The sequence below is a fragment of the Emydura macquarii genome, unplaced genomic scaffold (genome assembly GCF_026122565.2).
Source record: "Emydura macquarii macquarii isolate MOO-44397 ecotype Brisbane River unplaced genomic scaffold, CSIRO-AGI_Emac_v2 contig_1254, whole genome shotgun sequence".
Classification (NCBI taxonomy): domain Eukaryota; kingdom Metazoa; phylum Chordata; order Testudines; family Chelidae; genus Emydura; species Emydura macquarii.
The window spans coordinates 2,531,388-2,557,785 of NW_027131391.1; the positions used below are offsets into that span (position 1 = coordinate 2,531,388).

Genomic DNA, 26,398 nt, shown 5'->3' on the forward strand with positions numbered 1-26,398 from the left:
CCTGCTTCTCAACATTTCCTTTGTCCTGATGCTTTTCTTTGAGCTTTTTCAAGCCTAGTGTTTTCTCTACATTCACACTTCTCTCCATTTTCATGCCTTTATCGTCACAATTTATTTTCCTTCCTGATTCGTCTTCTCTCCCTTCCTTTTTTCCCCTTCAGTATTCCTTCCCCCCACCCCAGCCTCCCATCACCATCTCTCACCTGGTGCTCTTATTCCCTTGTTCCACTCTACTCCATTTTTCACCCAAGGTCCTCACACCCCACCCCATGGCTCCTCTGGGCTGGGAGAGGTCGCACCTCCCCTTCCATACAGGGGTGACAAGAGTCTTCCTGAAGGTGAATGGGCAACAGTGGCTAAGGTTCCATGGGCAAGCTGAGAGCTATATCCTTGGAGGGGCCCTAGTGCAGATCTAAGCCTCTCACCGTGGAGAAGGGCCTATGTCTGAGGGGCAGAGCTCGGAGGGCCCCCCACCAGCACGGCAGGGGCCAGGCTTGGCAAAGGGGCTCCAAAAAGAAGATGAGAGAGAGACAGAGGCCGAAGAGGGCAGGGATGGGTAGGGTGAGGGGGGCAGGGGTAGATGAGGACAGAGGCCAACCGAGGACCATGGGGGCAGATGAGGACAAAGGAGGAGGCAAGGACGGGGGGATGACGAGATGGGACAGGACCCCAGCCCACTCCTCAAAGCAACGGACCAGCTTTGCCCCGGCCGGAGAGGGACGGGGCTGAGGGCGGCGGCGGGAGCCGGCCCGGGACCACGGGAGGCGCGGCGCTCTGCTGCCACCCCGTGGGGCTAACGCTGCGGGTGGGTCCGACTCCTCAGGCGGGAGCGGGAAGGCAGCGGCCGTGCTGTGAGGCCCTGCCCGGAGCGGTGACGGGGTGGGGGAAGGGGGACATAATCCGCGGGCAAGTGTCCCTGCGCTACCAGCTGCCACTCCCGCCGGCCGCGGGACACTTCGCGCATGCTCCTCTGGCCGGCCGCGGGAAGAGGGCAGCAACGGGCGGCGAGGATAACGAACGCCTCCGACCGAGAGGAGGGGGAGGGGGAAGGGGAGGAGGAGTATAAGCGCGCGCCCCGCCTCAGTCCGAGCCTTGGTTGGGCACGGTACGAGAACGAGCGCGCACTCAGGCAACGCACCCATAGGTCGCGCTGCTGTGGGATGTTTCTTGTGCCTCTGTTCCGCCCCTGCTGAATGTCTATTGGCTGTAATGCCCCGAGACGACACTCCCATTGGTTGAGCTGGGCGGGAGGGGGCCGGGTCGGACTCGGCTTCCGCTGAGGTGAGGAGGGAGGGATCCCGGCGCGCGGCCGCCTGTCTCGGAGACGATGGTGCGGTTCAAGCACAGGTAAGACTGAGCGCTCTGCTCCGCGCGGCCGCCCCCTCCCCCTCCCAGCTCTAAGGCGGTGCCTTGCGTTGTAGGTACCTGCTGTGTGAGATCCTTTCCGAAGATCCCCGCTGCCGGCAGTGCATCGATGAGCGGGCGGTGGGCGCCGCGGCGAAGGATGCCGTTGCCCGGGCCCACGGGGACTACGGGCTGGCCTGTTGCTCCATCTCCTTCACAGGTCTCCACCTGCCTCCGCCTTCGCGCCAGCGCCGACCCCCGCGCCGGGCCGGACACCGTTTCTGAGAGTTTTGCGCGGGCAATGGAGCCGGGGTGGGGGGCTGCCCGTACATTACAGGGTGCGGGTGGAGGGTCCTTCGTTTTGCGTGTTTGTGTCAGTGTTCCAAGCGGTGGGGGCCTTCTCATTTCTGGACACCCCCGTTGTGGTAGCCGGGGTCTCCGACGATCCGGTATGGGCCTTAGCCCCCACGTCTCAAAGCACTGCCCAGGGCTAGAAAGAGATTAAAGTGCGGTCCTTTTGCTCTTGGCAGTTTTCCCGCTATACCATCCTCTGATGAAAGTGTAAAGCGTTGTCTTCCCCCTCCTCCTGACTGGAGGTGAGAGGCTATCAAGTGATGAAGGTTGGGGAAAATCAGCAGACCCCTTTGCAATGCCTGGTCTCCTACAGCCTTTCATTCTCTGGGTGCATCGCTGCAAAGCCAGCAACTATGTAGTTAGTTCTGTAGAACGTATGAGTCTTTACTTCTATGTAAGCTGCCTGGAAACTTGGCAATGTAAGAGACACGGTTCTGTAAATAATCCAGAATTCCCAAAATACAATCTAATGTTCAAGGGGGCAATGAAAGATAAATTGTTTTAATCAGCTGTTTTGTGTGCCCAGTGAAATACCTCAATGCCTATACAGGCATAGTTCTCTTGCGATGTCGAAAGGACTTCTACAGGCTCCTCTGGTCAGCTCTTCCCTTTGTCACATATTTAGAGAACAGGAACCAGCGTTATTCCTGTTGCTTCAACACAATACATGTTGGAGGTAAGGTTTTTAAAAGCTTTTCTGTGGGGGCCTGTGGCACTTCTTACTAATTCCTCCTTGTGTAGTGAGATCTTGACCTTCCTACTCTTGTAACTATTAGAAAGGAGGGAAGATGAAGCCCCTGTGATTCCTCATTAAATGGAAGGTAATCCAGAAGCCAAGCTCTTCTTTGTTCTGCTGTGAACTCTTACCAGCTCACGTAGTTTGGTGGGGGAGGGGGGGTTTCCCCATTATGTTGAGTTGTTCACTGCTCTATTTTCCATTATACTGCTATCTCTTTAAAAAAAAAGCCCTTCTAATATGTAGGTATGACTTTATTCCCCACCTTCTAAGAATTCACCACTTACAGCAAAGAGCTGGTCCCCCCCCCTCACAATTTGGTACTCTGCCCTCAAAGAGCAGTTTTGATCACCTCTCAAGTGGAGTAAAGTGGCAGTTATTTGAGCTGCAAGCTGGGGCAAATGAGTCTCTGTCAAGAAGTTTCAAACCGAGAGGGAAGGCTCTGGGATAGTAAGAGTCCTTTTCTTGCTGTTCAACACAATTTATGTTTAATAACATTATAGCCTGTAATGATCTTATGCTCCTACTTCCTAGATGAGTAGGGGGGAATACATTGTAGCAGCATTAAAATGGACTCTTGCCCTGCTTTGTTGCATTTAATTTGCTTCAGCCCTCAGCTAATACACAAACTTGTTCCCTCAACAGGGACAATAAGAACCTGTCAGAAGTTCCTAGTCCAGTACAATAGGAAACAGCTGCTACTATTATTGCACAACTGCACCAATGAAGGTAAGTAGCTGCTCCATTCATGCCTTCTAAAAGGGGCCTTCTGACACATGACTTTGCAAGACTTGTGTTGCATGATGCATTTGTCATTTCTCTCCTGTCAGTCTGGTTATTTGGTAGAGCTGTGCTCCTCTGTTGATGATGTGGTTATATGAACTTCTTTGTACTGCCCTTGGTGTGAAGGCATGTTGAATAGTGATATTTTTCATTGTGTGCCTTACCCTCATTGTTGCAGAGGAAAGACAGTCCATCCAGAAGTCAGTGTTAAGCTGTTCCCTTAAGGAAGTGGAGGAGGAGCAGTCTCCAAGTGGGGATGAAGAAGACGACTGTCCAGAAGCAGACTGAACATAAACCTAAAACTAATGCAGTGCCTTCTGAGAGACAATCTGATAACTTCCAGTTAAAAGAGGGCCTGGGCTTTCTGCCCTGTGCTGAGCAAATAAGGATCAAGGCATCCCTTACCCCAAATTTTTTAAACACTTACTTGATTTTGTGGAAATTAAAGCAAAGGGTAAAACATGTTGCTTTCTTGTAAGTCATTGTTCAGGAGCCTTAAAACTCAAATACTACAGCACTATTTAGTGAAACTATTTAAGCAGTAGCCTGACTCTTTTCAAGCCAGAAGGGAGAAAGGGAGTGGTGACTTTCAACTGGTTGTAGGGCACAAGAAGTTAGCTGGCGTTTTAAGGTGAGGGGAGACATAAGCAAACTAATCAGATAAGATTTATTTTTATTTGGAGAAGGATGGAGCAGTAGTTTTAGAACATAGATCCAATAACTTTTGTAGGTTAAGCTCCTCCTATCTCATGGATTGGTCTATGTGCATATCCTCCTACCACTAGGTCAGCACTAAAAGTGACAGGGAGTTGCTATTTTATTATAATAAAGATTCAGCTGATTTAGTATCAGGATATTTCTTTTAGGATGGCTAAACATGTTGCCCTGCATGAGTGATCTGTAGTTAACCTGCTTGACAGTTTAAAAAAAAAAAAAAAAAAAGGAGCTTGAGCAGCTGCCCTACTTCCCTAAACAAAATACCAAGACCTACACCTTTGGGTTTTGATTAAAATGTGGGTATAATGTATTGATTCATGTGGAGTAAACTGAGACAGGAAAGGTGCACCATTTCTACTTGGAGAATAAGGGGCGCCCCTGTGCTTTTTCAGTATCTATGGAATCCCACTCTTAGTAAGGGTTAGAGTGGGGAATACTCAAGTTAGAGGACAGTCAGGGAAGAACAGGAGTTGATGTAAAAGGAAAATTTTTATGCTTAAAGCAGAAAAATTGAGAAGTTCCAACTTCAAAGAAATTTGTGTTTAGTAGCTATGAAACATTACTCCACCCTTCAGCCACTAATACAGTAAGCTATTGATGCTCACCTGAAAATAGTGATAATTGTACTAGCCCCAGAAAGAATTATGTTCATATCTATAGTAGTAATTAACATAATAGCTTTTGCTGGTTGAAAATGTTTCTAGTATATGTTGCTGAGTAAAAGATCCACTGCCAAAGCTTTTTTTTTTTTTATTATTAAAGATAGATCTAGCTACTGTTCTGTTAAATAAAGTGGATAGCAAAGGAAGGGTGTGGGTTTGACCTGTGCTGCTTCATAAAGACCTGAAATGTTATTGGAAAAGACTTCTTTTAGCAGCAGAAAAATAGATGGGAAGATGGATATGATATTAAAGAACTACTAAATAGGAGATAGACTAGTTCTTATTTAGATTGTTTGATATGGTGTCAGGTGTTAGAATGTCTTTCTAGCATATTAAGAATCCAACATCTTCACTTCTTCTTAAGGTGAGAACTCACTGCATAGTGAATCTTCCCTTTTTCTTTTGGATATGCTGGAAGACTTGACTGTCCTGAGAGTTAAGGAATTTAAAAACAAAACAGCAAGGGGCACAGCCCCATTCTTCCCCTTTACCAACTACCTGTAAAGGAAGTCTTCCCCTTCCTGTAGTGTAGAAAAGTTTATAGTAAGGTTTGATTTGGAAAGTCGAACAGATGGGGTAGAGTATAGCAGAGGATGGACACCCCTCCCCAAAAGCACTATAGTTCCAGTTGTGCATATGATTTATTGCCACTGGTTACCTTTGCTGGTGCATTACACCTACTGTTCGTTTTATTTAATGAAAATCCACATCACTGAACTCAGCTTCAAAAATTAAACCACAGGCAGTGCAGAATGAGACCACTCCAAAAAAAAAAGTGGGGGGAGGAGAAAAAGAATGCAGAAAGATTTGTTTATAAGTAAGCTGAGCCTTCAACAATCCAATTTACATCCTAGCACCAAGCAGAATGACACCCCTCTCCTGAAAGGACAGTACATCCTGGTTCCCTGCTGCAGACTTAACATTTCTGCAGATTTTTTACATCTTACATATTGCTCTGATTCAAATGCAGCTGATCTCAAGACCCACCCAGCCTACTTAAAGAGCTGTAAGGTGGAATGTTTACTCCAGCTCATGCAGGCAAAGAAATTCACTTTGTAGCCTCTGCCAACTAAAAGATCAGTCTTACCACCTCCATATTAACACAACAGCTGTATAGTACACAGTAGTTAAGCTAAGTCATTTGTTCTGAAATGCAGGGAGTCCAGTATGTATTGTAATGTGAGTTACGTAAGGAAGTGCTACTTCATTCCCACCCTAGGTCTACTCCTTAGCCACCAGAAGGAATTAGTAACTGCTATTCCTGTTGTTTTAAAGAGTAAGAACCTTCCTTACTCTCATCTGGAACCAGCAATCTTTGCTATTGCCAGTTTCCAGCAGCAGGCAAACTGCAGTTGCTAAGAAAAAAGATGTTGCAGCTTTCCAGCGAACTGCATCTACTGCCAGATCTGGTGTGCTGGTTTCCTCTCTAGACACACTGATAGGGGGAGTAGAGGTTCGGTGCGTTTTGAGAAAGGCACCACATTGCAACAGACTGGCGGTGCCTTAGACAACAGTGAACACATTCAAACTGCTGATTGGGCCAAATAAATTGGACTTGGCACAGACTAGAAACTTTGGCTAAAGCTTGCCAGGTTCAGTTTCTCAATACTTTAATTTTGGTATAAACCAATTGAATGCGCTAGAAGAAGGTGGAAATCCATGGTTTTCTCCCTCACGGCCTAGCAACATGGATTTAGTCTATTCAAGCTCAAATACTTAACCTATAGCAGCAAAACAAAGCAAATGAAAACCAGAAGACAACTTTCTTGAACAGCAGCATCACTTTGTGTGGACAACTGAGGTGCTAAACAGCAGCTTCTGCTTCTGTTTCTTTCTTTTCTTGCCTCCCTTTTCCTCTGTAAAGAAAAGATATTTATAATTTTTTTTGTCTTAGATTAAGCCATGTATTCTCCCAGCTACAGTGATCTTCCCATTTAATGCCATACAATGCTATGGCATTTAGGACTGTTAAATACATTAAGCCCTTATGGCAGCTACAGAGAAAGCTGTCCAAGGGTGAAACATGAAATCTGATGGACTGTGTTGAATCGCTAGAGAGTCTGAAATAGCCAAGCAGTATGAACTGTTCTTACTGTGGTCATTTTAGTAGCTCTGAACTAGGATGCTGGCAGATATTGGGTAGCAAGTGGTGGAGTAGTTCACCTCCAAAGAAGGGGTCACTTTAACCCCCATTCATAAGGGTTAGAAATAAAAGTACATCTCCTTCTCACTGCCAAAAAAACACTTCAGTTATCCATATGAGTCTGCAATACACTGCAAGTTTGGTGGCAGCATGAAACTGAGCTTAAGAACAAGGACTAGTGTATCAATTGATGCACATGGATTTAAATCCAAACATCGATTTGAATTCGTTTGAAACTTCTACATGTCTATAGTTGGCTGCAGAATTCATCACTGGAGTACCAGATGCCACAAAACTCTGGGGTGAGCTAGGTCCACCTCACCACAGAACACAAATCCTTGCACATAGGGAGAAGTCAACAGAAGATGCTAGAATATCCAAGATGCAATTGTATGCTGTACCTTGGAGGTCCAACTCAGGTGCACCCCAGCGAAAGAGGGCAAAGGTGGCTTAAAGCGTGGCACCTTCTATAAGCCTTATGCAGTGCCAGCAGTAGGGGAAACTCACCCAGCCATCAAGGGGGCTTTTATGGTCCCTGTACATGGGGAGTGAGGACTCCCCTCCTAGTGTCCAGGAGCTTGCATGGTAGTTGGCAGACTTTTAGGCAGCTTTGTGCTTACCAGAGAGGGGGTCAGATGTGGACGGCTTGTCTAATTTTAGAAAGGCTGCCTCAATAGCTTGGCTAAAGGAATTCTGGAAGCTGGGCACAGGTATACGTTCAGAGTTGTCACTCTCTCCATCACTATCCACTGGAACAGGAGGTGCTAAGGTATTCTGATCTGGAAGAGACAATTTCTAGAAATACCAAAGTCGATAAAAGAGCTCTTGTACAACCTCAGCAACACAACTATTCTATCCAAAAGCCATTGTACCAGAAATTATGCAATATAATCACTGAAGACAGGGTTTCAATAGAGCCTGAATATGGTTAAAAGGGTTTCCTTACCTCTTGTGTTTGAGGCAGCTTTAGGCCACATGTCTGGCTTTGCTTTTCCAACTCTCAACATCTATGGAAAAAAAAAAAAATGTATGCTTAAGATAGCAGACCAAGACTTATCTGTTAGCATCTCCTCCCATACCTCCACTCCAGAAGTGAAAAGGAAATCCAGGCAGTTTGTGGAATACAACTTTCAAGCCAGAACACTGGACTTTGCCTGGTATTATGGCTGTTTTGCCAAACATTCTCTCTGCTTAACCAAAGGATCACCATTTTAGCAGCCACAAGGACTTTGTTTTGTGGTCTTAGACTTCAGACCAGTGAGGAGACAGCAAGGAGGATAGTCAGATGGGTGTTACATTTGCTACTTTAAAGAGGATTTACCTGTGCAAAGGAGGGGAAGGGAGACTCTTCTTCCAGGCTCCCAATACAGGGTGATGGGCTAGCCAGGCTGGCAGCATTTGACAAGGGAGTTGAGAAAGACTCTGGAGAGACAAGATTCAGTCAATTAACAGGAGAGCTAAATTATGTTAGCAAAATTTCACATTTGCTGAACTGAGGAGAAAAATGTTGAAGCCAGCCAAGTCAAATGCATTATAACCTATCATTTTCAGCTTTCATCTCAACACATCTTGCCTATAGATCAGTTTCCCCCTCTGCTATTTAGGATCTTATACAGACTGTCCCAAGATGTTTTTATACAAGGACATTTACTAGAAAGCAGGTGACCAGGAACTGTCCCTGAATGTTGAAAAGGAGGCACACCTAAGGTGGTGGAGTCACTGAACTTGATCCTTCACAGGAGTAACTCAGGAAAGCATATATATTCAGTGCTAATGGCAGCATTTCAGGTCATGATACACAAAAGAAAAACAAACAGTGGTTCACCTGTAGCAAAATTATACAGTTTCAACCTTCCCAGCTCTCCTTGGGAGTGGGGTGGGTCCACTTCAGGGAAGTAGGCATTCCTTTTCCTCCAATACAAGGCTTCTTGTAAGTGGTGGCTGCAGTGCAAACCTCAGATCCAGGATACAGACAAGATATAGTTGAAGATAGGCAACACCTATGAGGATGTACTTTAGTCCTCTATTTCAAGGTGTTAAACTTTTGGATTTCACCACTAATACAGAAATGTGGCATGGCCAGCAGTGGAAGTCTAGCTTGATGTTCTGAGTCGGAAAGCCCTAGGGAGGGACTGCATCAATCCATCCATGCATTCTCCCAGCTGCTTACCTGTTTGAGACACAAGGCTGCTGCCAAGAAAAGACAAAGAGGAGCTCTGGTTATCACTGCTGGTGAATTCTCCTGTGCAGGCGCTGAAGGCAGGGAACTGCTGCAGGTTCTCTAAAGCAATGTGGACCTCTGGATCTAGAGAGAAGGCCAGAGATAAAAGGTTTTAAGAAGAACATGGCTTAATAGGGGATAAAGTGCACTAGTATGCAAATGTCAAGTTGTTTCAGGGGCTGTGGGAGTGGTCTACTTGGAAGAGAAAGAAACAATATTGCCACTGCCATTTCTGAGAAATGCCCAAATAGAAACCTTGCTGCTGAGCAGAGGTAATCCTATACAGATGTTTGTTCCTTCTTCACCTTCCTACTTGAAGGGATTAATTTGGATTTAGAAACAATCCTGGGAGCTACCTCAATACAGTAGATCCTTTCCATGGCCAGCCCCCATCACGTTCCTCAGCTTCAATGTGTTGGGCATGGTACAAAAGTGTTAAGTGTGTTTAAACAGAAACTGCACACCTTTGAGCCAGCTAATGCAACTCTTCTCACCATATAAGGAAAGGGTACTAGAGTTCTACTGCAAGCCCACTTTATGGCAAGGTTACAAGTGAACCACTGATTTCTGCAATACATATTACTCATGGCTGGCCCAAACTTTACCCCAATATATTAACCCCTAATCCTCAAACTCACACCTTACCAGCATTTGAAGAGAAGCAGAAACCTGTCAGTTGTGTCTAAGTGAGACTTACACTTGCCCTGCTTCTTATTCTCCTCCATCTCAATTCTGCGTTCCCGACGCCGCTCATCACGAGCTTTCTTCTGCCGCAGGCGTTTCCTCTTTTCAATATCATCTAAGAGTTGAAAAAGAAAAGGATACCAGGTTTAAAAAAAAAAAATCCATAAAAAAAAAAAAAAAAAAAAAAACACACACACACACACACACACACACACAGCTTTTTCCAGCTCTGGAGAAACTTAGTTGATTAACTTATCTAAGCAAGTTAGTGCATTGTCCATGTTCCTTTGGAAATCCACCCTTCCCACCCTAGTCCATGTGTCTACCTTAAATATTTGTCTAATCCACACAAATAGAAACTCACCTGTGGCAAGCAAGTTAGAGGAGTTCCCTAGCCTCAGAGCAAACTAGTTTTAGCCAGGATCATCCTAAACTAGTGTGACTGAGAAACAGGATAATTTTTATATTCCTGTCATCCATTTGCCCTTCTAGCCACAGAAACAGACACCCCTTCTTCCAAGCTTTTCATGGTATGGCATCATCCCTACTGGGAAAAGGAATACAAGCACTAACCAGAAAATGTCTCTAGGGTCTCCTTGGATATGATAGGTGGCTTGAGAGCTAGTTCACAGATGCTGAACTCACAGGTGAGAGGCAAGTGACACAGGTAACGATGGCGCTGTCGCACATCCTGAAAGGAGGGAGAGAGATTAAATATCTAATTGCAGCAGAACCCATAGGCCTTCAGGTAAGTCTCTCCCACTATGATATGTCATCCTAAAAAGCAGGTGACTTATTACATTCACCCACCAGCCACTGTTTCCAAGACAGGGTCCTAGAATTTCCAACTATGCCAAATGCTCCCCATTCATCTGTTCTCAGAAAGAGGAAACAGAAGCAATACCAATAAACCCAGTCAATTCAGGAGAATTGATACTGCAGGTACTGCTACTTCCAAAGGTGTCCTACAAGAATTAAGTGGATCCCAACTGTACCCCCTGCCTAGAAGAGTACTTCAGCAAGTACTAGAAAGTGCTTGACAACCCCTCTAGTTACATTTCCTAGTATCTTACCCACCATCAGCCCTCAACTGCCCTGCCTGAGAAAGGGGCCATGATTGCTAATACAAGGGAAAGCTGGAACAATTACCTCTGTCATAGAGTAGCCAGTTATCTCTACCACAGCTGCAGTGATCTTGTCTGGACTGTTCTCCAGGCTGCCATACTCACGAACAAGACAGCGAACATTCACAGGGTGAAGATACATACACTGTCCATCTTCCGCTACAAGGGACAAGATTCATTTCAGTTCCCACTCACCCGTCACTCTCCTAGAACCATTGATTTCTCAAAGCTATTCACCCCCATCCCAGAATCTCAAGCATTAATGGTAAGAAAGTTCAGATTCTCTTGTGAAGGCGTTCTGTTTCATAGGGGTTAATTATCAAGCTCATGAATCTAGTGAAGCAACAAATGCCTCCTGTGACTTTTTTGGTGAACATTCGCCTCTCCCTCCACAGACTCCATCGCACTAACCTTGATAGAAATAGTAAAAAGGAGAGTTGTTGCTCAAACGTCCACTGCTGGCTGTAACTTTAAATTCCTGGTAGCCACTTTCAGTTGGCCTCTCTTTTGTAGTGTTCTCATCTGTTACCCCCCCAGAGTCCACCTCAGGTACCTCCTCTTCAGCTTCAAGGGGAAGAGGAAAGGAGCTTCCAGAATTAGAATGGGCTTCCGCCATCTCTTCATCAAATGAAGAAAGATGTTCCAGAGCACCCTGTTACAGAAGTTTAAAAAAAAAAAGTCAGTATCCAACTCTCATCATCCCATTCAGAACCCCCTAAATCTCTGGTACACAAATGCTCTTAGAAGGCTAGATATCCTCAGTGCCTGCTCATCCTAACTCCACCTCCTCACTGCAGTGTAAGTACAATTAGGGTCTGTCCTGGAGCAAGAAAGCAGAGGACCAAAAAACCCACCTCTCTCTCCTGGGAAGCTGCAGACTCCACAGGGTTCTCCATCAGGACTAGTTCTTCTACAGCTGCTGTGACTCCTGTGACATCACTGTTGCTACTCTGGTCAGATAGAGACAGAGCCTTCTCTCGCTCCTACAGGCCATGCCAAAGAACACATTTTAGCTTCTTATTTAGTTCAGGAGACTAACACTATAAGTTTTTCTATTCCCTCACCTTGTGTCTCAGACTGCCACAGATCAAGATTCCCTCTATAACAGAAGTGGTCATTGGGTAAGGGAGGGATACCAGTTTACTTGCAAGTGTGGCCTTTGCAGCCATCTGCCACATACTGGTTTGATACACACAATATCCTACAGGTTTGTTAGGTGTTTTACAGAGAAAAGCATCATTAGCCCAAGAATTAGCTATTCCTGGGACAAGGAAAGCCAAGCTTCACTAATAGTAGGCTTCCACACCACTTTCTCTACAGTTCAGACACCATTCAGAGGCTGGTGGCATTCCAGATGGCAGAGTTCTGTCAAAGATAGTGATTCTTACTCATTTCAATGTTCATATTACTATTATCATCACCAATATCAAACTCCTTGCCAGTATTTAGTGCCCCAAGGGAAGAATAATATTTGAGATTTTAACTATTCTCTTGCTTAAGCATCACTAGTTGCAGATACTGAATCACATCTCCATAAATAAGCTCAATATTGAAAAAGGATTCTCATCTCCCAAAAAAGTGAAATTGTGGATGCTTTGCCTCCATTTAAAAACATAAGCATCAAATAACTATTAACATCCACTACAACTGGGATCCTCACCTTCAGTTCCTGGATGGCTGCCTCAATAAAGCAAACCTCAGGGGTGTGCTTTTCCTCCTCATGCTGTTGTAGTAATGCTGCTTTCTCTTCCAAGATTACCCACTGCAGCACCTGCTCCCTGGATGCCAGCAGCAGCTTGGAGAATTGGCTGTGCTGCTCATCTGGCCAGGGAAAGAACATCAAGATGACAACCTTTGTAAGCACCAGGTGCAGCAAGCTCCAATTTCAAACTTAGCCATTTCTATTAAAATCTCATCTACTCCCTCTTTGTGGGGAAGTCTACTAGAAAGACTAGATCTCTGCATAAGCAATGTTGTTGGTGAGAAGTTAACATGACAGGAGGTAACTTCATATCTTGCTATGAGGCATTTATGATAAGCGTTACAGTCTCCATACATTCAGCTAAAATTTCTGCACTAGATATTTGTTTTTAGTGACTTCATCACATCAAATACTTGTAGGGTGAGATTCTGCACATTTATAGAACCTACGAAGAGGTTTTTTTGGTTAAAAGCAGGGGCTTTTGTCTCTAAAAAAGGTTTTCATCCTAGGTGAAAATAAACCATAAAGCAGTAGTGATAATATGAAGAATCTTGTCACTGGTCCCACAAGTTGTATCACTGTCCTACCCATTAGTGTTATAAGCATAGGACACTATATAGATAACTGTATGAAGCTCATGATCAAGCCTCAAATAGGAAACAGGTTCCCAAATATCTAAAAATTCTCCTATTACCCACCAGGAGATTCCACTAGCAAAAATCATGCATATACTGCTGCACACACAGCATTGCTGAAATAATCTAGCATGAACTACAGAATAAGTCAAGTCTAAAATAATTCGCTCTGCTGCTGAGCCATGGGTTGAGGAGGAAGAAAAAAGATGGGGAATAAAGAATGACCAACCAAAGGAAGCGAGATCTACAGTGATGAGCTAATAGTTATGAAACACACAACAGTACATTATTCTGGGATGGCAGGGTCTTGCAGCATAGCAACTAGAAGGGGAGAAATACAATGTCCTGATGGAAGTTTCAGGGAAGGAAGTTATGGGTTAGGAGACAGCATGTTAGTCATTTGAGATGTGGTAGTTAACTTGATTGGTATTGGTATCTGAAAACTACAAAACCTTTAAGGACTAGGTTTGAGTTATCTGCCATGTATAAATTCACCCAAAGTGAGGTTTCCCATAGCAACCAGCTTCCACATTCAAGTTTTAGTCAGACATGCAGCCAACGTTCCAAGAGCCAGTCTTCATGAGTACTCACCTCCAAGGTGAATGGGTTGCTCTACGTTCATCCACTTGGATTTGGGCAATGCTACCAAAACACTTTTCTCCCTTCTCATTAACTGCATTGTAATGGTGTCACCAATTGCATACTGGTGTGTTTCCATAGCAACAACACTGCAATACAGGAACAGGCTAAGTAGCAAGAATTAACTTAACAGAAAGATGAAGGGATTTGAATTGGCTTCAAGTCTTACCTCTTGAGATCCTTCTTGTGAATAGACCCATAACAGATGGGACATTTGCTCCAGGTCTTCTCACTCAGTGAAAGATAGTGCAGAATGCATGCCCAGCAGAAGATATGCCCACAACGCGTGATCTTGGCTGCAGTAGGTGGATACAGGCATATTGGGCAGGAGGGCACTTCATGGCTACAAATTCGCTGGATGACCATAAGAGAAGCATAATACAAATAAGTTATTAAAGCTAGAGACTATAAATTGAGGTATTTGGGAATTTGTTGCAAAGTTGTCACTTTCTCTAGAAGGTACAAATATTTGGCCAAGGCAGACTGGGACATTTTCAACAAGGCAGGGAGAATAGATTCCTTCATTCACCAAGAAATCAGATGGTTTAGCAGGAACAATTTTTAAAGTGTGCATATGGCAGTCTGTAGCGTCATCTACAAGGTATTACTGTCAGACTCTTGATTTGCTTCCTTTTTCAAATATTCATTGGCCCCCCATCTCCAGGATTACTAGCACTGTAATGTGAATGCAACTAATCTTGCAGCAGATAACAGTGGACTTTAGTGTCACCTTATTGACTTTACACCCTAATTACATCACTTCTCTGCATCTCCTCTGATTAGACATTTAGGACCCATACTTTTACACATTATTAATAAATTAGACATGCTTCTTTAGTAGTGTATATGTAATCTGTTTAAGACTACTGGTGTGCACATGCATGAGTTTCCCAAAGAGGCATCAAGCTCAGGATAACAGTAAACATACCTCCCTCCCAAATGCATGCTCTGCATCATAGATGGAGTATCTTGAGAGAGCTAGTTTGTAGATCTGGTTGGAATCCAGGGATAATTCAAGTAAAGATTTGTTGTGAGGCAAAAGATGGTTGCCCATGCACAGGGTAAGAGTCTCCCCCCCTCAACAAAAAAAAACAAAAAACACAAAAAAAAACCCACACACACACACACACACACCCCCCACACACACACACATTCTACACAGCACACTTCTGTCAACTCCATCCCTGTGACCTTGTCAGGAGGCTGACAACATTTCTGCATAAGACTATGGAAAGTGTCAAAGTAACACTTAATATTCCTAATCAACTTCCATCTATAAAGCAAGGAGGAAGATCTCTTCCTCCTAACAAACTTTGGCAATCTTACTCTGTACTTGACCAGCTTATTTCAAAAATAATTCCCTGTCAGATCCCCCTTTGTCACAGTACTGGGGAGGAATGAGACTTAATGGCCGCTAAACTCACATTATATCCAAAGCAACCAGAGCATTAGATAGGAAGATAAATAAGTTTTTAAAACCCATCCCATCACTACTGACCACTTGCTCCACAAAGTCCCAGTTGACCAAGGTATCTGGGTCAGCAAAGTGCACTGTGTAGTCCTGCTCCTCAGACACCACAAACTGGCAGCTGAATGGAAGACATAAAGGCATCATAACTGATAAGTCACCTATTTCAACATGTAGCAGCCCTGAGGCTCTTAATTCAAGGAGTCCAAGTCAGTCCTGTCCTTAAAGGCAGTACCCAAGAATGCTCAGTACAGCCACCTGATGGATAAGTGGAAAGACTTGGCATCTAGCTGACTGTAGCCAGCATTTACATCAGTGAACCGAACAGGGCTAAATTCAGCCCCAGCACATTCCTTGGACACACTTTCTCCTTGCAGTTTTGCTATTCTGCCTGGAGTTCTTGTCTGAAGATAGATTAAACAAAAGGGAACAACTTATGCAGAGAACAGAGACAGTTCCTGCCTTGTTCTGTCTATTTCAGCAGTTTCCTTTATGGGGAAGTCACATACTATTCAGAAAAGTGCCATAAGTCTGTGTGAGCATAAAGTCAATTCACATTTTACCATAGTTCATAAAAAAGTTAGCATCAATACTTTTAGCCATACTTTTCATGGTCTTAAAGGTGGTGATCAATACAGAAAATGTTGAACCTTCCTCAAATTACAGAGGTAATTAATACATTAGCTTGAAAAAGATGAGTTCATCTGCTAAATTACTTTGATTACTGATGCATTTCAAAGTGTAAATTAAAATTATACAAGTCACCTTTAAAGACAAGGATGAGTAACTTTAATTTCTGTTTAAAAACAATGAACTCTGCACATAAGGACTTAAAAGTTGAGACTTGCTTTGATCCCAAAAGGGACACCTTCTAAAATCAACTGTACAAAGATGAATTGAGTTTATTTTGTTTACACCACATTACTTAAGTAATTCACATTTCCTTTCTAACTCAAGTGGCAAAAGGGACTACAGGTCTTCCTGGACCCATGAGAGGATATTAAATTTTGCAGGTGGTGCTTGAGTATTTGGACAGAAGAGTGTGTTAGCCTTTCCTTCCTTCCCACTTAGCTCATTTAACTGCATTTCCTTTGTTTTCTCTCAGGTACAAACATCTCCTTTTATAAGCAGGAGAAGAACATACCTCACCTTTCTATATACACTCAAGGTAATCCTTGCACTAATACTGTGGAGGCAGAACCAGTGGAGCAGAAGTTCAGTAATCAATACCAAAAAAAGAAAAAAATTCACTACATACATTCAGTGTAATTAGATACATAATTCCCTTTGTAGGTGACAGATGAGTCAGGGAATACGTATTCCCTTAAATCTCACTTGTATAAGTGTCAGGGAACCTGCTGATCTTCCACTCACTTGGCCTGTAGAAAGAGCTCCTTGTTGAAGGGTTTGTGTCCCCATTTGTTCCTTTTCCCCCAGTTGCTGTGTCCATTCCCATCTAAGTGACCTGCTTGGCCACGGGGTTCAAAGGTGAAGTTCAATAAGTGATTCAGATTAATCTTCTTGGAACCGGAGAATTGGGCAGGGCTGAATTCTGCCCGTTGAGCCTCTGCTACCTAAAAACAAACCAAAAAACCCCACGACAACAATTCTGATTAGGATTCACTGGAAGCTAGTATACACAGTACAACCTATCACCCGAAGCGTTCCCCTTCAATGGTATACAGGAAAATGCACTACCACTACCTATTCACCTTCTCCCATTCCAGGTCTGAATATCAAATACTGCAGCATTAGAAATGAATAAAGTTGAAAGTTAGACTGAATAATCTTTTTCCCATTGTCCAAATAGAAGTGTAAAAGCAACCTATGTAGTGAAAAGTGAAAGCTTTCTTCATTTTTAAAACTAGTAGTTTAGGATTAGAGACATGGGTAAACAAAACTTTACTTTTAAAATGACAATATCCCTTTAAAGAGCCAGCATTGCCAGCTTTAGGATCATTCCAGAGGCCTCATGATTTTAGATTAATTTCCATATAGTTGAAATGGACAGAAATATAATTAGCAATTTAATCAACAAGTAATATGGTCATATATGCCAAGGAGGGGACCATACTATGGATGGCTTGTTTATATCAGCATGAGAGGATTCCTGGTCTGCCTTTGTTCCTCACTTAGATCACATCAAGGCTAGTTAGATTACTTTGCTAAACATTCCATAATGTGGGATTCAGAATACCCAATGGTTGGACACAAATACGTCCCAGACTTACGAACTGAAAACTATCACTAGAAATTATTTTCATGAAGGACCCGTGTTTCACAATATGTACGTGGCACGTCTATGCACCCATTCCTCAGACTATACTTCTGTTAGTTTTACTGTTCTTGTTATTGAAAGTCTCAGACCAGAGAACATCCTCTTCTTAGAGGTTACAGAGAGTTATTCTGATCTCACTCAACCTGGCATCTCAGTGATGTTACCACCTCAGGAGTCTTTCCCTTCCCAGCCCAGGAAGGGAACAAAGGAGACCCAACTAGTAGGTCAGAGGGTTCCTCTTGTCTGCAAAGTCTCTTTTCATAGGACATAGCATCACAATTCTCACCTCATCTCGTCTTCCACCATTACAAGAACTAAAAAGTTTGCCGCTGCCACCAGTGCCCCCTCTCTGAGGGGGCATCTTGTTAAAAGCTTTGCTTTTCTGTGAATTGCAGCGACGGGACTGGCTGGAAAAGTTCTCATTTTTTGAATATGAAGTTTCTCTTTTACGATTGTAACGTTGTTTGGATCCACTTGCGTTCTTTCCATCTGAAAAAAAAAAAAAAAGTCACACTCAGACAAGCTCACTGAGATAGCCACTAGAAAAGCAGTGGCAGTATCAAGTCATTTATGCCTTAAGACAGAACAGCATTTGGCCTGGAGTATTTTTATACCTGCCTACAGCAAGACAATATATCCAGAACTCCAAGGCTTCCTCTAACTATACCACCAAACCCACAGCAAAACACTTTTCAGGCACATTAGGAACTTATGCAGTTAACGAAGGAAGAGACTTCTTCGCTGTCTTGAAATAAGATGCAGCTAAGTTAGAAAAAACCTGGATGATAAAAGCTATCATGGATAGTTTTATGGAGAATCAGCTCCTTAATCAGCATTTACTGAAACTTACACCAAATCCACCACTATTAGAGCTTATACCAAGCAGAGGATTAGAGACAAAGTAGGTGTGTAGCTGAACTGGAGATACTACTACATTATCCTCCTTGAATCATTCACATAAACCAGTTTCAGGCCAGGACCAAAACCAAACCATTAGTAGCGTGTGTTTAATTAGAACAATTGTACAGCAAGTAATCAAGATTGATTTTTCTGGCTTCTGGTGTTTTTCCAAACCAGTCAATAGCTATCAGTTGGCTTTTTATTCTGGGAACACACAGGCCTGATCTACACTACAGAGTTAGGTCAATGCATGGCATCTTACATTACGACAGCTAACTATGCAAGTGTCTATACTAAACTTTCACTCCCTCTGATGCCACTATGCTGATTTATACACCTCCACGAGAGGCAGAGTCAATGTTGATGTGGTTAGGTTGATGCAGCATCACTGTAGACACTGCATTGCTTACGTTGACTGTTACTGGCTTTCAGAAGCTGCCCTGCACTGACAGAACCATTGGTACATGCACGGCTGGTGAGGCTGCACACTGCCAACACAAAAAATGTAGCATGGACCTGTAAAGAAATTTAATTGTGGCAGCTGTATGTAGTGTAGATATGCCCTTAGTTGATTCCACATTCTAGACATACACAAAAACTCACCTAAAGGTACTACCCCACCTGCATTTACCTGCCTCTAGATCTTCCACATTGCTCTATTATGCTGACTTTAACAAAAAACAACTATTCTCTGTATTTCCTTTTCTCCTTTGTACTTTCTTCCAAACTGCTCCCTATGCTTATGGCAGTACAATGCATCAGGTTCTCTTCTTAAAAACCCATTTCTTCCACAAAGGCCCACAAAACGTCAATCCACCTTCACACACCATTACCACCTTTGGTCTCCCAGTGCGTTTATCTAATCTGTGTTTGTCAATAAACTCCCAAATCCTGGAGGCAGGGATTGTTTGCCTGGTGAGTGCTGAGCACACTGTTAGCATTTTAACAAATAAAGCACTAGCAGCAAGCACAAAGTTATTGCTCTTTTCATGTGCCATTAGTTACTCCCAAGTTACAGGCATCAGGAGCAATCCAACTATACATTTATAGCAACTGAATGATCTCATTCATGTCTAGTCTTCACACTTTTCACTGAAAGTCATTTCTACTTCCTGAACCCCACCAAAATGTGTTTAGGCAGAAGTAAAAAGGGCTGTGCGCACACCTACACGACTGAGTATCCAGATATTTTTTAAAAGTGTAACGAAAGCAAACATATTGTATCTTAGACCAATTAAAGCTTCCACCTCTTGGCAGAAAGAAAATGCACAGAGATAGAAAGCTGTGGCCACCACACTTGAGTTGTGAGGGAAAACAAGTTTAGAGGGCTACCACACCAGTTTTCACAGTTCAACTTCCACTGGAGTCACAACTAAAACCCCACACAATTCCGACAACTTTAAATGTGCCTGTGATTTCCTAGGAGTAGTAATCTTACAATAGAAGATCTTCATCTCAAAATGGTTCAGTTAAAACTAAAGCCAAAAAACTTTCAGGTTACATTAATGCATTACAGCCCTTCTATTTCTCTAGTCTATCATTACTTGCAGAAGTGACAAGGAAGCTTTCAAGAGACATACAGCCACTCTGCCATTGTTTACTGACAGAACTGGTTATGTACTTGGCCTAATGGCATAGCCAAATTCAGAATTACTGATAGTAGGAACTGTTTTTTTGAGTTTACAGTATCACTGCTGCACAATTCAAAGACATGCTGCACTTGCAGTGCACATAGGAGAGACTGCAAGTCAGCCTGACACCTTATGGATACAGTGTTATCTGGAAAAGCACACACAAGTTGCAGCTAAATCAGGGTGTAACCAGGCCTGGACTATGGTAATTTAAAAAGACTTTTCTGAGTTTAGAGAAGAAGCTATAATTTACACCACGGAGACTTGGATATAGTCTCTGGGCAAAATTAAAATTCATTCTAAGAGACAAGGAATGGTTGTTGGGAGGATTAGGGTTAGCCCTTTTCATTGACCAAACTTTTTCAATCCATGAGCACCAGGTAACAGAGCAATGGGTCAAAATAACTGTACACCCCAGTCTCTTTAAATTGGGTCAGATTACTTCTGGTCAGGTGGGGCAATAATCTTCTCCTGCAGTTGACAGCAAGGAAATTCTACACTTTAGTACAGCTAAAAAATTAAAGCCATTATGAACACTAAGTTGTCAGTCAACTCTTACCAGAACATTCCTATCACATTACATCCCCTCAATTTGGCTCTCATCCATGGGTTTTTAGGCGTTTCCCTTTCCTCATTATAGAGGATTATTGCCTCACACCTTATGGGAAAGGAATCCCTAGTCTGTGCCCCCCCTTTTTTTTTTAAACCAAGGATCTCAAGGTGTATAGTCTCCAGACACCTTTTCTCCCCAACTTCACTGGTTGAAGGCAGTTTCCCCTCTTCAAAATGATCTGCATGAAAATTCCCACATCCAAAAGCCATCAGGGCTGTAGTAAAAGAGAAGAGTCAGATTTAAGCCAGAAAACAGTACACATGTCTAATCTTGCACGCCGCAAAAGCTCATCTTAGAAAGGATTACCTATTTCCCTACAATTACAGGAAGAGGGCTTTTCTTCCTTCTGATTGTTCTGGCAAGCAGCATGTCAGAAAGAAGCCTCTGCTGTCCAGTATCATCCTTCTTCTCTGGGATGCCTCAGTTATGGATTTCAAGTTACTTTGAACTGCCTCCTGGGACCTCTCCTACCCAAGGTATTATCCAGCTGTATTTTGTACTTAGCCCAAAATTCATTCCCTGTCCTAGGGGAAGGGGAGAACAAGAATTCCTGTTCCTCCTGCCACCCAAGTTATTTTTAAAGCACATATATACAACTGTTTCCCAACAGACCTTCGCTGCTGGTTGTCAAGCAAACATTCTCACTTCAGTGACCCTGCTGTTTGTTCTAGTCTAAATGATTAGGCTTTCAAAAGTATGCATCTTCTCTAGCAGAAGATGCCTTATCCACATCAGAAGTTGTGAGAAAGTTCTATTTTCTACCCAGTTTCTGAACTGTTCACAGCAAATGATATTTTCAGAAGTGCCTAGATGATTTAAGAGCTTAATTTCCCACTGAAAGTCAATGGGATCTAAGCTCCTATATCAATTAAAATTTTCCAGTGGCCTACTTGGCATCCTTCCAGTTTCAAAGGGATGTCAGAACCATTTACTGATTTACAGCAACTAGAGTCACTAGATACAAAAGGAAGCAAGGGAGTGAGTTAACTGAGGCAATAGAATGGTACCTGAGTGTAATTTTTTTAATGTATATTCACAAGTTTCAGAAGTTAACAATTTGAATAAATAAATACTAAGTCTTTGGATGTCACACAATTGACCACAATTCAACTAAAACAGCTCAGTTTATGGCTTCTTGTGATATATAGTTTACTTTAGCTCTCCAGTCGGAGTATTCCAGCCTATACCTAATTACAAGCACTTAAAGTATAATTTTAATGAAATCCTTTCAGGCCTTGATACCTCAAAAAAAAAAAAAAAAAAAAAAAAAAAAAAAAAAAAAGGGTACAATCCCCAATGTTTCCTCTTTGCAATTATTTAGGAAACAGATTAGAAAGCTAAGTGTGAAACATTTAGATGTAAAAACAGACATTGGTATATTCTCTTTGTATTAAGAGTATGGCCTATATTTCACACTTTTGATATGAAGTTGATGGAGTCTTATGAGGCTCTGTTGCCTCCTTATTGCTTTTTGTAAAGATAGGCCTATGACTTCTGCCTAATTCTTTACACGATCCTCTCCAGAATCCCAGATTCAAACATATGATCTGCATTTTGGGTACATTAGCCTCCCTCTTCTGCAGCGTTGACAAGCTGGGCAATGTTCTGTTGAGGGATGGGAGGAACGGTCAGTCCAGATTCCTGCCCAATGCACTTTTCTCTAGGCTAAAGGATATCAAGAAAGCATGAGTTCCCCCCATCCATGGCTGTTTAAATTTCTCTGAACAGACATTGAGCAAAGCATCAGACCCCTACCATAGGAAGCAGGCAAGTATCACATCTGCCCCTCATTTTACAAATAAAGGTTTTACAACAAGGGTTGGGATCACTAGGTTATTATAGGAGGGGGTCACAAGCCGTTAGCCCCCCACGCATGCCAGGGCTCTGGCTGTCAGCAATCATGGGGTTGACAGCCTGAGCCCTTCAGAGCCGGGCAGCCAAAGAGCCGCTGACCAGGTGCCCAACTCTGAAAGTAGCGCCACCCCCAGCAGCAGCACAGAAGTAAGGGTGTCATGGCATAGGTGAAATATTTTCAAAGGGGGGTCCCGGCAAAAATTTTTTTTTGAAAACCCCCATTTTACAAGATCATTTTTGAAGAACTAGAATAGCACTTACATCTCATCCATTAAGCCACAGCACCTTTCAGAATAAATTTATCAAAATGTATGCATTTGGCTATTCGGTCAGAATAGAAAGATTTAGCTAATAGACCACCGTGTTCCCCTTCCCTCTAACATGGCCAGAATCCCAGAAATATTCAGTATCCCTTCTTCCCAGAGCTGGCGCACAGCAGATAACATTTATTCCTTTATCTCAAGTGGCAGAGGTCTGTGTGGGAAATCTAAAGGACCCAGCTACTGACTTATGCAGGGGCTGTTTGTAGAACTTGGTTTTTCAGTTCTTTTAAAGAACTCACATATTTGATTCACACAATGAGAAAAATCTTTAACAAGTTTTGTAGTTAAAACCCATCATAACAAAAATATGGTAGAAATAATACAGCAAATATATATGTATATGTTGCCTTTATTTGCTGTATTATTTCTACCAACTGCATCTGAAGAAGTGGGCTGAAGCCCACAAAAGCTTATGCCTGCTGAAATTAAATTTGTTAGTCTTTAAAGTGCTACAGAACTCTTGTTTTTTCTTTGAGGCTTATTTCATTTCACTGGTAGACTCACCAAGGTATAAATTGCCATTATGACAACATACTTTTTAATACTATAATTGAGACATCAAATCACCCAAGAGGAAGGAAATTGAGTACAGGCCATCATAGCACCATTGCAATTAGACTCAACTGTGCATAGTTCTGTATCAAAGGATCCTGCAATATCAAGTATTGTTGCAAACTTCAATAGTCACAAACAGTTAGGGCCAAACTGTCAAGAGTGTCAAGCTCCAGGAACTCTAACTGCCTCTGGATGGAGCTAGTACTACTCAAAATACTGTACTGCAACTGTACAAACATACAAGATAGTTTATAAACTATCAGTGAAAGCTATGTGCAATAGTCTAAACTGAAATATTATAACTGTAGATTCACACAAAACCTCTTTAACACTAGAGTGCAGGTGTGTCAAACATATGGCCTGCAAGATGGATCCAGCCTCCCCAATGCATCCTTATGGCCTGCATTAGAAACAGATTATGCAGAATACAAATTCATTTTAGAAAGCCTTCAAAATGTGATCCAAGTGTAAGCTAATAAGGGTTATCTTCCAAAAGCCTGAAACAATGGCTCTAGAAGCATGAATACTCCACCTCTTATCTCACTGTTATAGTGTTAACTATAAAGATCAGTTACAAAGTTACTTTACTAATACTCTTTTTAGCAAATGAAATGGGGAAAGGAATGGGAATGTTCCCCTTGGCAGAGAGAAGTAGGGATTGCTGCAGTGAAAGGAACCTAAGGGAAAGAGAACACAAACAGAAGAGGGAGAGAAACAGAAAGAACAGAGAAAAGAAACAAAAGGGCGGACATAAGAATCATCCTAATGATAAGCGTGTTCTCCCTTCCAAGGGATACTGAATAAGTAATTGTGATAAACAGATTCTCAATTTCTACTTTGAATTTTGATCCTATTATAAGCCTCCTGTCAACAATGAGCAGTCTGTTGGGGACTAAGTAATGTATGTAGTTCTATATTTATACCCTGTCCCATTAAACATGAGTGGAATTTAGCTCTCTCCATCAAACAAGTTTGACATCACTCATCTCATAGTTGAGGAAGGGAGGAGGATTTATTATTCCTGGATTTTGGAAGAGCATGGAACTTAACATTTAACTTTGGGCAAGTCCCAGCCTTTCCATCCATATTTAAGATATTGCCCCTACCTCAAAGAATATCAAGCTGTACTTTGTAAGTTGCTTCAACATCCTAAGGAAGAAAGACACTGCAGAAAGCTTAAACTGTAGTAAGGCCAGTAACTGATAGCATGCTTGTTTCTTTTTTTAAAACATCCATAGTGACCTTCCTGCTTATGAGAGGTTCAAGTGACTACATGGGAAAGAAAAACTGTCCATTCAGTTACAGCACAAATGAACGTGAGCAAGAACACTTCCTTGAACATCTTTCCCTCCCCCCAAATGTCTCAATGCTGACCTAGAGACCACCTGTAAGGGACATTAGGTCGTTAGGTTTCCAATCCTTATTCAGTGGTAATATGGTAGCAATGCATGCCAAGCATACAATTCTTGGCCTCTCCAAAACTATCAGAGGTGCCTAGTATGTGATGGGCGGGGAACTAGCATGTTAACCAACTCATTTCACAGTATCCCTGTAACCGGTCAGTGATCAATATCACCTGGGCTGCGGACCAACCTCTTGGACACACAATACCACTTCCGCATGCCGACCTCCCCTGAGTGTCGTTAACACTGCCCAGAAGCATGGAGCCCTCCGACAACTCCCCCGATACCGTGTCCCACAGCCTGGGAGCCCATCCCGTCCCTACCAAGCCTCGCTTAGCGCTATACGCCTGCCAGCTCCTTGGCTGGCCACTCAGCTACGTTATTACCCCAGCGCCCCTTCCCCCTGCCCTCCAGGGCCCCTCCCTTACCGCCTTTGGGCTTAGACTCCCCCCCGGCGGGCCCGGCCGAGGCGGAGCGGGTCTGTTGCCCTTTGCTGCCGGCCGAGGAGCCGGGGATACCGGAGCCGCAGGAGCTGCTCTTGTCCATGTCGGAGGCTGAGGCGGTGGCCGCGCTGGGCGAGCTCTGCAGCATCAACGAGCGCCCCGGCGGCGCTGGTGAGTGGGCGGCAACGGCTCTGAGCTGGGGCGCTGGACGGACGCTGGGGGAGGCGGCGGGGGCCCAGGCTCATGGCCCGCGATGGGGACCGGCGAGAGCGGCGCAGCACAAACTCGGCCTCCTTCATGGCGACATCTTCTCGCTGCTTCGCTCAAACGGAGGAGAACCGTGGAGAAGCTAGGCCGGGCCGGGCCGGGCCTGCGGGGCTCCGGGAGGGGAAAGGGGCGGCAAGAGGACGGGGAGCCCCGCGGGGCCCGGCACTGGCTGCGATGGGGGAGGAGGGTCGGCGCCGCTGCGCCTGCTGCAGCAGCTACCGCTGCTTCTCCCCTGTAATGGCGACGAGTCGCCTCGCCACAGCAAGAAAAGAACCCGGATGGAACCCTTTATATAGGGAGCCGGCTGCCCTAGGGTATGCTGGGAGTTGTAGTTCTCGTCTGGGTCTGGGCGGATTTGGTTTGCATTGACTGTCGTAAGGCATTATGGGAGTTGTGGTTCTCTGTATTTCATGCCCTTCGTTCTCAGCATTGTTTTGCATTACCAGCAGAGCACTGTGGGAATTGTAGTTCTCTTCACAGCTGAGTTGGTTTGGGGGCCACTTCATGCAACCCCGGGACTTTGTAAAGCAATTTTAAGGTCTTTCACATATAGATGAAGCCAAACTGTTTTAAACACATATTACCTCACCCACCTTGTCTCTCTAATGTCCTAGGAGTGACACGGCTACAATACTACACAGAAAAACACTATCAGTCTTGGCCCTGTGTGACTACAACATCAAAAACACCCAAACATTAATGTGGTTTTTGGGTTTTTTTGTTTTTTGACAGACAAGCTATACATGTTATTACTGTTGTTAATTGTTGGTTTATTATTTTATTTGTTAAACATCAACTATATACTTGGCACTTTTCACAACCCAAGGAGTTTATAGTAAAAAAACAAAAGCTTAAAAATATTGTCAAAGTATATAAAGCACAGAGTCACTGGACAATGCAGGGGGAATCAATCTAAGGT

General features: G+C 43.5%; 2 protein-coding genes across 3 annotated transcripts; one reads left to right on the top strand and one right to left on the bottom strand.

The window, feature by feature from the left end:
* Positions 1-1,204: 1,204 nt before the first annotated feature.
* Positions 1,205-4,332, top strand: POP5 (POP5 homolog, ribonuclease P/MRP subunit). 2 transcript variants are annotated; one of them, XM_067550089.1, is made up of 5 exons: positions 1,205-1,347; positions 1,422-1,564; positions 2,225-2,374; positions 3,080-3,163; positions 3,396-4,332. In XM_067550089.1, the coding sequence occupies exons 1-5, from the start codon at positions 1,328-1,330 to the stop codon at positions 3,503-3,505; spliced, it is 507 nt and encodes a 168-aa protein (XP_067406190.1). In that variant the 5' UTR covers positions 1,205-1,327; the 3' UTR covers positions 3,506-4,332. The 2 variants fall into 2 exon arrangements, with proteins under 2 accessions (XP_067406190.1, XP_067406191.1); XM_067550090.1 differs by having other exon boundaries at positions 2,324-2,374.
* A 239-nt stretch (positions 4,333-4,571) lies between these two features.
* Positions 4,572-25,731, bottom strand: RNF10 (ring finger protein 10). The gene is made up of 17 exons (XM_067550088.1): positions 25,198-25,731; positions 17,777-17,979; positions 16,587-16,786; positions 15,243-15,333; positions 13,914-14,098; positions 13,697-13,833; positions 12,429-12,589; positions 11,623-11,751; positions 11,180-11,420; positions 10,794-10,927; positions 10,218-10,335; positions 9,658-9,759; positions 8,910-9,044; positions 8,061-8,161; positions 7,686-7,746; positions 7,360-7,518; positions 4,572-6,452 (listed from the first exon to the last, which is right to left on the bottom strand). The coding sequence occupies exons 1-17, from the start codon at positions 25,358-25,360 to the stop codon at positions 6,376-6,378; spliced, it is 2,397 nt and encodes a 798-aa protein (XP_067406189.1). The 5' UTR covers positions 25,361-25,731; the 3' UTR covers positions 4,572-6,375.
* Positions 25,732-26,398: the final 667 nt, after the last annotated feature.